Below are 13,414 nucleotides of genomic sequence, written 5' to 3' on the forward strand. Positions count from 1 at the left end.
GGCTGAACTGAAAGAATTCATGGTGTTCCTCAATTACTGCTTCCAGAGCTGGAGTTTCCTGATTCCTGACCAGAGGCGGCCATCAACTGTCTCAACCAGATCAGAAGTGGTCTTAGATTGTATGGGGAGACCAAGTACTTGGGCTACGGTGGCATCCATGAAATTATTCTCTGCCCCAGGGTCAAAGCCCACTGGAGGGAAAAAACATGTCTGGAGCCCTAAAATCAGAGTTGTAGCTACAGCTGTAGGTGAAGGGATGATCTTCAGGAGGCAGGGAGGATGCCTGGAAGGACTTGCTGAGTGAGGTTTCCTATGTTATCCAAGCTCAACCCCCATTAGCAAGGCTAGCCAGGGGCATTTTCCCAAAGCCACTCAGTTCAGGGCCTGGTCTGGGTAAATAGAAGCCACATGGCCCATGCTGCCACAGTAAAAGCCACAAATTATTTTGCCATCACAAATCCAAAGTTACATAGCAAAACCCTTCCTTCTATACATCTTTAGTAACATCTGCATTCCTGATTATACACTGTAACATGTGCTTCATAATTGTCTTGGTTACTTTTCAGGAACCAATCCTTGTGTAGCATACTCTGTCCATGTATAATCTGATCTCTACTTTCCAGGTTTATCTTGTCCATTGTCCCTACTAATTTGTTCCTGCTTATCTTAGCTAGACTAACTCCAGCTTGATGCTTATGTAAGTCTTCTGGGAAGTGGAGGCAAGCAACAAGGGCTGGGTTCAATATCTAGGGGTTCCTCTTAACAATACAAAACAGAACTGGTGCAAGCCCCCATTCAGTAATCTGGGAAAACTAAACCTCACCCCTGGGCACTTCTAAGAGGCAATACATCCCTTCTCATAAGCACCGAGTCTGTGTATAACAAAAGAAAGCTTTTATTAGAAGGGAAAGGAATCCAGCATTAATTTGCGAAAACACCACAACCACATTCAAAAGTATGTAATCACAAGCAAGCACCAACCCCACAGTATGCTGGGCAGTGTCCTTTGCCTGTTTCCCATTTGCAGTGTGAAAGTCCAATAAATAAATGTCCCTTTAACATGCCATTCCTTTTTCTCTCCACTGCATCCTATTCACAGCTGGTTGTCTTTGATCAGCAAAGGCTCAGAATTCAGAGAGGGTATTCATGTGGGTTCACCTACCGCCCCTGCTGCACACCTCTGTGACTGCTTATATCTGCTGCTGCTATCTCTGCCATTATCTCTGCTGTCACCGCTGGCTGCTTGCTACTGCTGTTTTCTCTGCCACTCACTGCCACTTCTGTAATGCAGTGTTCTGAAGTTCCACTGCTTAGCCCAGCTCTTAGTGATTTCACTGGGTAGCTGGTAATTTGGTATTGCATGACAGCTAAGATTGTTTCCCAATGACTCTGTGAGCCTGGGTTTGAGACAAGTGTTGTGATTCCTATGCTATTAATTATGCTTACAGTTATAAAGATTTTCCTACTGTCTAACCTAAATTTCCTTTGTTGCAGAATAAGCTGATTACTTTTTACCCTACCATCGGCAGACATGAAGAACAGCTGATCACAATCCTCTATATGACAACCTTTTATATATTTGAAGACTGCTCTATTTCAAGTCCTAAACAAAATAATCACGAGTAGTTTTAAGTTTAACAGTTTTCAGTATCCATAAAAAATGACCAAGCATGAGTTTACAAGATTTTCCAAGCTACAAAGGTACAGTTTTTAAATAAATAAAGTATGTACTAGATGCCACCAAGTGGTGGCTGTTATCACATACCAATATCCTTGGCATTATCCCATTTTAAGCCAGCACTTCAACTTCAGGAAATATTGATTTAATATTACAAAAGTTAGTGTCCTGATACAGCAGTTTTTTGGAAACAGGATACTACTGCTCAGGAAAGAGAGAAAATATTGCAGTAGGGTCAAATTCTATTCCTACTTTCATGGCAAAATTTCCATAGGCAGCAGGTTTAAAACAAACAAAAGGAAGTATTTTTTCACACAATGCAGTTAACTTGTGGAATGACTTGCCAGAGGATGTTGTGAAGGTCAAGACTATAACAGGGTTAAAAAAAGAACTAGATATTTCATGGAGCATGGGTCCATCAATGGCTATTAACCAAGATGGGCAGGGATGGTATCCCTAACCTCTGTTTGCCAGAAGCTGGGAATGGGCGACAGGGGATGGATCACTTGATGATTACCTGTTCTGTTCATTCCCTCATTGACCACTGTGGGAAAACAGGATACTGGGCTAGATGGACCTTTGGTCTGACCCAATATAGCCGTTCTTATTTTTTTCTAATGAACTAGTTTTTAAATAAAACACCCTTGTGACACTTTATACCTCAAAGTAGCACCCTGGAGCCCTCATATTCACCACTGTGAATCATGTTTTTTTACAATGCATGCCTTGTGAGGTATCATTTGAAGAGTCTTGATCTGTTGAACATTAATATTTTGTTGGATTGTATGTACTATCATTTTGTGTGAAGTTATGAAGTATTACTGAAATGTGTTGTAAGGCTGGAAACACCCACAACCAGCCTTTCAGTTACAACAAAAGAGCAGCCATCAATAGGCAGCATTAATGCCTCATCCACACATAATCCACTATCCTACAGAGGATGAGGCACATATGCCCTGGGCACAGACTCACCCATGTCACAGCAAAGCTCTTTCCAGCAAACTGGAAGAAAGTATAAAAGAGTGATAGTGACATCATCACTTGGCCTTTTTCTCCTCCCTTCCCCCCATCTCAACAATAAAGTCTGGAGGAAAAAGACTTTGAACTGGAGAAGATTGGTCCCTGGCTGGAAGTTAGTCCTGGCATGTGGATTAAGGAACTGCAACCTGCTTGTACCATCTATCAGGATGAGAAAAGCTGTGTGATTCAATTTTTGCTTAGCCTAAAAACTTAGGATTTAGCAAGCATGTTTACTTTTTATTTTCTTAAGGTAGCTATCTCTGACCTTTATGCCTACCATTTATAATTACTTAAAATCTATATTTCTACAGTTAATAAATCTGTTTTATATTTTACCTAAAACAGTGTGTTTTGGTTGAAGTGCTTTGGAAATCTCAGGTCAGTTTACAAAGGCTAGTGTGTGTCCACTCCACACTGAGGGAGAGGTGAACTACTTAATGAACTTGCACTGCCCAAGGGAGTCTTCAGCAGTGTAAGACAGTACAGTCCCGGGGTGCAAGACTGGGGAGCTAGGGGCAATTGGCTGGAGTCTCTCTACTGAGGCAGCCCAAGTTGGTGGGATAGAGGACTCAACAGTCCCACAGTCCACGTTGCACCCTGGGGATCCTGTCACAGTCCTGAACCTGGAACTCATAACTGCTACATTAGCAGATAATTGCTCCCAGAACCTGTCTCTTGAGCTTGAGAAAAAAAGACAGAAACAGAGCTGATCAAGACCCCTGGTTCAAACAAGGGAACTGTAGGGTCATCTTCTCAAAAAAATGAACAAAAATAAAGGGGAAAGAGCTGGGAGGGGGGAGGGTTTTTTTTTTAAAAACCAACACAGAAGTTGTTGAAGCTAAAATGGCAATAGCAGAGTTCATCTGGAATTACATTTTTATGCTCATTTTAAGAATGCCAGGCACCTACATACTACTGTGATTGATACGCCTCAAATTTGATAGAAAGATGGAGAGGTTGCTGGCATAGCTACATCTGCAAATAGAATAATAGTAAACTTAAAGAATGTAAGAGAATATGTAAGAAAACTTCTGCAAATTTTAAAAAAATTCAACTTGAAATAAGAACATTCTTATAAAGTTATAAAACATAAAAACAATATGTGCTGGGTCAGATCAACATGCATACAACAGACCAATACTATATAAGACCCTGATAATACAAGCTAATCCTTGCAGATGGACCTCTGTGTCCATGTGGATCAATTTGTAGTAACGCACCTTGGCCTATTCCATTATCTGAAATGAAGGTGGTTGTATGTTGCAGTGATGTTCTACATATATATCCAGGATATTCTAACTACTGAAATGCTGCTACAGTCCAGTCCAGAGGTGGTTGCACTTCAGTGATGGCTGAAATGATTTCTGGATTGCCAGATTCTGCCCTGGTTTGTGCGCTTGAGGCTTGCACAAAGGGGGTTCCAGTCTGTGATGATGGACAACCGTTTCCCATTGCTGAAAGACTCCTAGCATCCCTCAAGGGGATCGTATTTCCCATGTTATTTGATGTCCAGGGTATGGGTCTGATTAAAAAATCCTAGTCCAGTCAGTGGGAATCTTTCTTTGACTTCAGTGGGCTTTGGATAAGAGTGTATGTGAGGCCTCTTGATGAGAACATTTCTAAACTCGGGGTTAGACGATCCTCAGTAGAGAGCAGGTACACAGCTGTGTTTCTCTTGCCCAGGAATGCTGCAAAGTCTCTCTGCACTCTGCAGGAATACAGCGGGATGTCAGAGCCTCCTTGTCCTCAGCCCTAGAAAAAGAGACGAATGTGACCGGCGGGTAGAAGTTGTCATTATGAGGATACAGAATCGTCCTTTCCGTCTTACACATGGGACTGACTGGGAAGCAACGAGTCTTGGCGTCGTTCCGTTCTACTCTTACCAGAAATGCGTTGGGGGAGGCCCAGGCTCAGCAGCCCGGACTGTGGGCGGTGCTCGGTGACCATGGGAACTGGGTGTAAGCGGAGCGTGCGCCGCGGCTCCCCTTCTCTCCCGGCCGCCATCATGATGCTGGGCCGCGGGCTGGACGCCAGGTAAGTGTGGTGCCCCCTGCCCCGGCGGCTTAGAGTGGCGCTTCCCCGCCCGCGTCTGGCCCAGAGGTCCGGGCTGTTGGGGCGCGGAGGGGGGCAGACAAAGCCCTCGCTGTTGGGGCGCGGAGGGGGGCAGGCAGATGGGGTCCCGTTAGTGGGAGGAGGGGCGGGAGCCTCTGCTATTGAGGTGGGAGAGGGGGCCCTGTTATTTGTGTCTAGGCTTGGGGGAGAGGGAAGGAGGGAGAGTTTGGCTCTTTGGCTTCCCCAGTCCTGATTTGTTACCCATCAGCCCCAGGCTTTTGAGACAGGGTGCCCTGAGGTTTGGGGGTGCTGGGTTTATTGTCTTCAGATTAGCTGTTTTACATTTGTCTAAAGGGGATGAATCCAGTCTTCATGTTGTGTTTTAACTGAGGCTGGCTGCCAAAAATAGTTTTTAAAAATCTAAATAAAATAGTTTGGGTAGGGTAACACAGGATGTTCAAAGTGAAAATAAAGCCAGCTGTATTCCAGTAAAAAAGTTACCTGCCGCTATAGATGACCAATCTCGTTCCACTCATCCTAGCTGTCTGTTTTAAGCCATTTCATACTGTGCCTATTGCTGTAAAATCTAGGCAACAAAATGTATGTAGGTTTAGTATTCTGGGATAAATGAAGAGTAGTTGCTAATATAATCAAGCCTTGTGCTGTCCGTCCTTTTGTGGCCTTTAAGTAGCATTTTAAAAAACAAACTAACTTTTTCACACCTTCCTTTAAGGAAATGTAATTCCTGTCTCTCAGAATTGAATGCTGTTCACATGGGGAAACTGTAGACACAAAGTTGCTGAATGTTTGGGCTGACCTGTCTTAGGTTCCCTCTCATTACTTGATGGGGGGAGGTGGTGGTTATATGTGAACAGTGTCAGATAGTTCAATAGGACAGGGGAGGGACCCCACATTGGAGATTATTTTTAGATTAGTGTTAATTGTGGAAGAAAAATTTTTATGATGGGCTTTTCAATGAGTTTTTATATTTTTACTCAGTTTGTGAAATATTCCGTATTTAGATGGTAGCAGACTTGAGCTGGGAGCTAGGACACTATCCCCCGATATTTGTCTTTAAAAGAAAACCACCTCCCTACCTCAAATTGTGCCTGCTTACTTTGAGGTAACAAACTGATCTTCCTCTGCAATGGCATTTTCTTCTGAAAGACTTAGGATAACACACGTTCATTTTCAGCATATATTTTCACATATCTGTCTTGTCAAGAAAATATAGACTGTGAGACAATACTTTGGTCTTGAAGTATTGAATTTGCTTGGATTTTTCTGAGTTTGGAAGGTTGGTGACAGTGGTCAAAATTAAGAGCCAGGATCATTTCAGGCTGTTAGAATCGCAACTTACACAAATGAAAGAAGTTTTAAATTTTCCTCCAAATAAGTGAGATGTGAGCAAATTCCAAGGCTAAGGATCTTGTCCTGTGTTGTTAATAATATAGGGCCTGATCTTCCATACCCTAGCAAGCACGACGTTTAAGCAGTTTTGTTGGGGCCAATGGGACTTCTTACAGTACTCTGCAACTGGTAGTTAGTATTTGCAGAATGATCTGTAACATATTGTTGTGAGCACCAAGCAATGGAATGAATCCATTGAGAATCATATGAACTTCAGCAGCAGAAGAATTATGTTGCCAGTAGCATTGAAGTGCTACTATATAGTGATATATAGGACAAGCAGAGGTGAGACCCTCAACTGAAGGCACTCATTAAACACATAGGAGATCTAAGTATCAAGCAAAATATTAATGCCAACCGAATAAGTCTTGAATATGTGGAACGGTTTAAGAAGATTAATAAGTGTAAACCAGGGATTGTCAACTTTTGGCACGCAGCCCATCAGGGAAATCCGCTGGTGGGCCAGAACGGTTTGTTTACCTGCAGCGTTCACAGATTCAACAGATCGCATCTCCCACTGGCCACAGTTCGCCGTTCCAGGCCAATGGGGGGTGCGGGAAGCGGTGTGGGCTGAGGGATGTGCTGGCTGCCGCTTCCTGCAGCCCCCATTGGCCTGGAACGGCGAACCGTGGCCAGTGGGAGATGCGATTGGCCGAACATGCGGATGCTATAGGTAAACAAACCATCCCAGCACACCAGCAGATTTCCCTGATGGGCCACATGCCAAAGGTTGCCGATCCCTGGTATAAAATATGCTGGTGTTTGGTTGGAAGTTGAAATTTAAGTCCCATTCATAACCCATCATTAGCTTGAGTTTCTGAATTAATAAAATTGTTATCAAATACATAGCTATTGTATTAGTATTAAAATTCATACTTGTATAAAAAGCAAAATATAACCAATTAAAGTAATTTACATATATATAATTTTACCCTTACAGTTAATACATTCAAACAAAGATGTTGATATGTGAAAATTTACCTTGCATGTTTTTGACAACCCACCCTGTTTCACAAGACCATACCTGTGAACTCTAAGGATGTTAGGTAGAGAAGATACCTGCTTCAAGGACTTCCTAAGCTCTATTGGAGCATATAGTATTTGAGTTCCATTGGGCAGGCATATTTTTCTGTAAATACCCCTCCTCCCACCAATCCACTTAACCAAAGGGCTCACATAAAATTTCATGCACCAGTGTTTTACGCTGCAACATTTTATGTTGTTGGTATTGCATAATTAATACTTTGTTTGCTACTGTGATGGAGATAGCACTGTAAATATTTCTTACAATTAGACTTTTTATTTGTTGTTTTGTTTAAATAACTAATAGTCTTTGTGCTAGATTTTATTTACCTCTTGTGAAAGTTAGAGCCATTCACGCTAAGGCCCTGATCCTGCAATCAGCATGAGCAGAGCCCTATGCCTGCGCAGTACCCAATAAAAGTCAAGTTGTTTTCTGTAATATGCCTGCCTCAGTGTCTCACTGCTGATTTTTGTGGGGTTTACGTTCATATTTTCCTCTTTTAAAATACTTTTTCTCCTCTGCTGCTGTGCAAAAAACTTGTGTTAAAAGAGGAGAAACAGACTAACAATATAAAAGAAACATTGAAAATGACTATACCCAAACTGTTGTCAATTGAATAAAGTTAAAAAACAAGGGGAAAAACTCTTTATTCTTTCAGTTATAGTAAATTAGGTATAACATTTGTAAGTTTAACAAAAATTCAGATAAGTGAGGTGTTTGGTTTTTTTTTTTAATTGATTATGTCCTTTAAGTCACAGAGACTTCTAAAATACAGAACGGATTTACATCAAACGATAATAAAGATGGATCTTAACATAAGTGCTGTAATTTTGTTTGTATTCAGTATTTGTTGTCATGCCTAATAAATTTTTTAAACTTGCACTTTGAAAAATTGAAATGAGACTAACTATGGAGTTGATATTGAGGACTTCAGGGCAAAAAATGAGTTCCTGAATCTGATAGACTTTGTTTACTTCTATAGTTACAGAACTTTACTTTCAAAATCAATGCACACTGGCACTTTTGAGTATATTCCAAGGAAAGATCACTAGACTATGAATCAGGAGACCTGGCTTTTTGTTCCCAGTCACATACTTGCTGTGTGAGAGTTAGGATAAATCAATTCACCACTTTGTGCCTCAGTTTTTCTATCTGTAAAATGGGGATATGGATGCTTGGATTCTTTGAAAAGGGCTTTGAGAGCTACAGCTGAAAAAGGTGTATCCATCCATCCATTCCAATAACTTGTTCTCCGACCCTGTGACAGATAGACATTCAGAGACTTGATGTAATTTCTAATGATTTAACATTCACACACTAATGTATTGGGGATTTTTATATTTTAAGAGATTGGGGTGGTTTTGTGGTTATGGTCCTGGACTAGGACTCGGGAGAACTGGGTTCTGTTCCTGCTCTTCCGCAGACTTCCTGTCAGTCTTGGGCAACTAAGTTAAGTGAGACCACTCATGCTTAAATTTAAGCTTGTGTGTAAGTGTCTGCAGGGGCTTTCATTTCCCTGGGACAGATTTTTAAGTGTATGTAGGTGTCTAAAGATGCAGATAGATAGCTATTGAGATTTCCAGAGCACCTAACTGCATAGGAATTTTAAGAAGATTTTCTCAAGTATATAGATATATCTGGTTTGTCTCTTCTGTTACTGCATTTTAACTTTTTAAAGTTCAATTTGGTGAGTCTTAGGCTAAAATATAAATCTCAATTTATTATTATTTTATTTGTCTTTTTTAGATAAGCAAACACCACATCAGAATATTAAGTATAATTTTCCTCTAATAAATTTCCATTTTGCCCAGAAGTAAAATGACCAATTTGAACTATTTATGGTGTAGTGATGACAGTAGTGTCAAACCTGTTTAATCTGTATGTATTGTAATCATGTTGGTTTTTTTGCTTGTTTTTCATTTTTCCTTGGTTTCTAGGGACAATCAAACTAGACAAGTACGAGAGGCTGTTTCAAATGTGGAAAAACATTTTGGTGAATTGTGCCAAATATTTGCTGCATATGTACGTAAAACTGCTAGACTACGAGACAAAGCAGACCTTCTAGTAAATGAAATATATGCATATGCAGCTACAGAGACACCAAGCTTAAAACTTGGATTGAAAAATTTTGCAGATGAATTTTCCAAACTTCAAGATTATCGCCAAGCAGAGGTATAGAATTAAACCTGTGCATGTTGTGCTTGCAAACTTATCTTTTTAATATGATTACCATAATGTATACCTTGGTTCTCTCTTACGACTGAGGGAAACCACTTTTAAATGCATTAGTAACAAATGTTAGGAACAAAGCAAAATAAACCCCACCAACTTTCATAGTTTACGCTGCTAGAGACCTTTCTGCAGACCTAGGCCCCAATTGTGAAATGCCTTGTGAATACTCCCCCTGAGTAGCTTCACACATTTTGAAGAATGAGGGACAGATACCAGGTCTTCAGTGGAGATGAGAAGAGCCAATGGATTTTATTGGGTTATAGATTATGCTTAATAAACATTTGTTTTTTGATTTTGTGACTTGGGCTGTCTTCTGGAAACTGGAAAGATACTGTAAATCATTTCTTCTGCAAAATCTATTAAATGTTATTTGTGTTTCTTTATTCCATGTTAAATTATTATGCTTTGTACTCCCAAAATTAGGCTCCTGAAAAAAATTATGCAGATGATTAACTTTTCGCACATGAATAGTCTTTGATTTCAATGTGATGACTCATCTGAGTCAAGTTAAATAGATAATTTTTTTTTCAGGATCAGGGCCCTAAGAATAATTTGACACTGTCCTGAAATAGGCCCTTTTAACTAGATGAGTTTGGTTCATGATTTTAAGTTCACTCTAAACAAAGCTTATTTTGATGTTAAAAGGTAATATGCGAAAGAGAAAAAGTGGCTGTTTATTGGGATGGGGATGTTCTCCATTCGTTATAATATGTAAAAAAGCCTCAGTGTGTGTTAAAGGTTTTTTTTTGCTCATATTTTGAATTAGAGTTCAGGTATTGTTCACTTTGTTATAAATTATTGTAGACAGCTGGAAAATGGGTGAGTTTATGACATCAAATGTATCAAGGAAGACAGGTGTTGATCCTGCAGTGGGATCTACAAGAGTCAACCCTGGTACTAGCATGGAGCTCCACTGACTTTAGTCAGTCTCTGCACATGTGCAAGAATCTAGCCACATGAATCTAATTGCAGGATTGGGGCATAATTAGAGTGGAATGGATTTTTATTCAGCTCATTTAAAATTCTGTTTTAAGGTAACACCTATTTAACTAAAACTTTGGGGAGTTTATTAAGGCTACCTCTCACCCCATCACTAAAGAGCTCAGAAATTCCCTTCTTCACATTTGAGTCACCAAGGAGTACACTAACTGAAAGGGGGAATGCAATCGTTGACCTTCTTGCTGTTTTTATAAAGAAAAAAGGAAGTAGAAAAAAAACTTAAAAAAAAGACGTTCATAAATCCCCTTTTTTCTTTTGAAGTTCACCTTTCAGAGGTTCAGCCCTTGTTACTCAGAGAGGGCAATTGAAAATAAAAGTACTATATCTGGTCCTTTCACTATGTATTTACGGCCAGATTTTTACGGGTATTTAGGCATCTAGAGATGCAGGTAGGTGCCTAGTGGGATTTTTGGAAGCACATAGATGCCTAACTCATTGAAATCAATGGGAGTTAGACATCTAGGCACTCTTGAGAATCTCATTGTCACAGTTCCCATGGTAATTGCACTTCTGCCCCCTTCTTGATTTCCTTCAGGGAACCCCGCTCCGGTCCAATCTCACTTGTCTCAGGGTGGGAACTTACATTCCTCTCACTCCAGATCAGGGATTTAGGCTGTAATTCCTCCTGCAATTCACTGTGATCATCTTAACAAGTTGGAGACTAGTTCAGAACTTGCTGTCCTGTTCTCTCCCTGAGGTAATGACAGGATAGGCCAGTGACCAGCCAGTTAGTTTAGAACAAAAGCTTTACAGAGAAGATATACCATATAACAATAAATATGCGGTAAGCATGCAATAAGCTAATACTTCTCTACCATACTGGACCCTGGTCAGTTTCAGTCCTTCAAACCCTTTCTGCAGGATCTGTCCCTCTTGTTCACAGTGTCATATCAGTTCTTCCATTGAGAGAAAGTGACTCCTCCTCTATATCAGACTGGTCACTTGATATAATACTTTGTTTGCTGGGCATCTTGAACCCAGTAAAAACAAGTATAGTCAATTTCCTCCCGAAGGTGGTACTTCTCCACTCCAGACATGTTTATCTGTCAAAGGTTTTGCATTAATTACACACCTCCCCAGTGATTTTAGTTCCTGATAGTTACTTCATTCAAGCTAGGCAACTTCCCCACAGTCACTGTACTGCTTGTCTTGTTTCAAGACAGAAATTAACCCCTTCATGCTTGCTGAGTAACTATATAAAGGGAGAAGGGAAACAGTCGTGCATATTATTAAAAAAAAATCAGTAGCCCTTCAAGTTCTCCTCATCCACTAGGCACACATTTCTGCATCTTTAGGCACCTAGATACTTTTTAAAATGTGGCCCTTCAATCAAGCCATTTTCCACCATTCCAACAATTAATTGGGGTGTGGGGGTCAAAGACAGTATAGATAAAAGGGTAAAAAAGAGAATAGGGAATAAGTTCCATCTCTTGTTATCCATCTGTCTTTCTGTCTCCATTCCTCTTCGTGGGCATCAATTTATGTAGCAGCTTTCATATGTATTTTGTCAGAACTAGCAAGTGAAATAGCTCATAAGAACTGCTGATTCCATTCATTCTTCAGCAACAGCGCCAGGTACTTAAAAATATTTTGAAGTTCTTTAATTCGTAAAAGTTCCAGGAATATTAGCTTAAGACCCTTTTAATTTCAGCATGCTATAGTCATCTAGTGTTGCAGGTCTCCAGTTCAAACCTGGTTTCTTTGTTGGATAAAAAAGAAGATTAGAAAAACATGCAGAGGATGAGAGGAAAGTCAGGACACAAAAAGCCAGCGAACAAAAATAATGGGATTTAATTCTGTAAAGATTAGGATAAACATTTATGGTTCTAAAAAGTCCAGTTCTTAATGTCTTAGCTCATGTCTAATTTTAGAACAATTGAGATCATTAATAGTACCCTTCACAGTCAAGTACTTTGTAAAGCAATTTTTATTTGGATCTTAAGCTTTGTCCATTAATAATAATTAGGAAACAGGTCTTTCCCCAAAATTTCTCTTCCTCTGTGGAACCTAACTTTAACTTGGCAGGCATTTTTTCTTTCATCACAACATTCTTTTTAAGATCCCTGGTTTTAAAATGGTTGGTCCTATTTTGTTTGTACACTTCTACCCCGATATAACGCGACCCAACATAACATGAATTCGAATATAACGTGATAAAGCAGTCCTCCGGGGGGCGGGGATGTACACTCCAGTGGATCAAAGCAAGTTCGATGTAATGCCGTAAGATTTTGTGGCTTCCGAGGACAGTGTTATATCAGGGTAGAGGTGTAATTGTAAAGCTTTACTCGACTTCTTTGGAGTTGGAATTTTGCTTTATAAACTGTGTAGCAACAGAGCTCTTTTTATATTATATAACAAGTTAATGTGCCCCTCTAAAAGAGATGCATGTCTATATAAAAGAGAGCATGATGACAGGCATAATTGTAAATGATTGAATAAGAATGGCAGTTCATTGATTGGCTGCCAGTGTCACACACTTTATTATTATGGGCACTAGCATACTATGTGTTCTACATCTGTTCAGTAAAAAATCCTTAGCCTCTAAAGCTCACAGGTAGGCAAGACAAAAGGGGTGGTATAAGCAGAGAGAGGGGAAGGACAAGGTAACAATAACTTCCATTTTTTGTATGCAGTGATGTTGTAGCTATGTTGATCCCAGGATATTAGAGAGACAATGTGGATGAAGTAATATCTTTTATGGGGGCAAGTTCTGTTCTAAGGTAACAATAAAACAGACACAATATTGTATGACATGCATAGTCTTAGCTCCATTACCTGTCTCGCTGTTTTCATCTGTTTTTCCATGTAGAAGGTATTAAAACAAAATCTCAAATGTCAATATCTCTGAATGCTTTCATATGTGTAGAATATTTCTGATATTTTTAGTATCTAGTTTGCTGCTCCCGTAGCTTTCAAAAATATGGAGCTTTGCATCTCTTAAAGCATATTAATGAGCAAACAATTTTAAATCATAATCTAACATTTAAAAACAAATATGT

General features: G+C 39.9%; 1 protein-coding gene across 1 annotated transcript in view; it reads left to right on the forward strand.

Moving 5' to 3' along the window:
• Positions 1–4,643: 4,643 nt before the first annotated feature.
• CIBAR1 (CBY1 interacting BAR domain containing 1) overlaps positions 4,644–13,414 on the forward strand; it is a 46,473-nt gene continuing 37,702 nt past the window's right edge. The window contains exons 1-2 of the mRNA XM_075063101.1: positions 4,644–4,732; positions 9,122–9,356. Coding sequence (XP_074919202.1) covers positions 4,644–4,732; positions 9,122–9,356 — 324 coding nt within the window. The remainder of the gene's footprint in view (positions 4,733–9,121; positions 9,357–13,414) is intronic.

The sequence above is a fragment of the Chelonoidis abingdonii genome, chromosome 2 (assembly GCF_003597395.2).
Source record: "Chelonoidis abingdonii isolate Lonesome George chromosome 2, CheloAbing_2.0, whole genome shotgun sequence".
NCBI lineage: Eukaryota > Metazoa > Chordata > Testudines > Testudinidae > Chelonoidis > Chelonoidis abingdonii.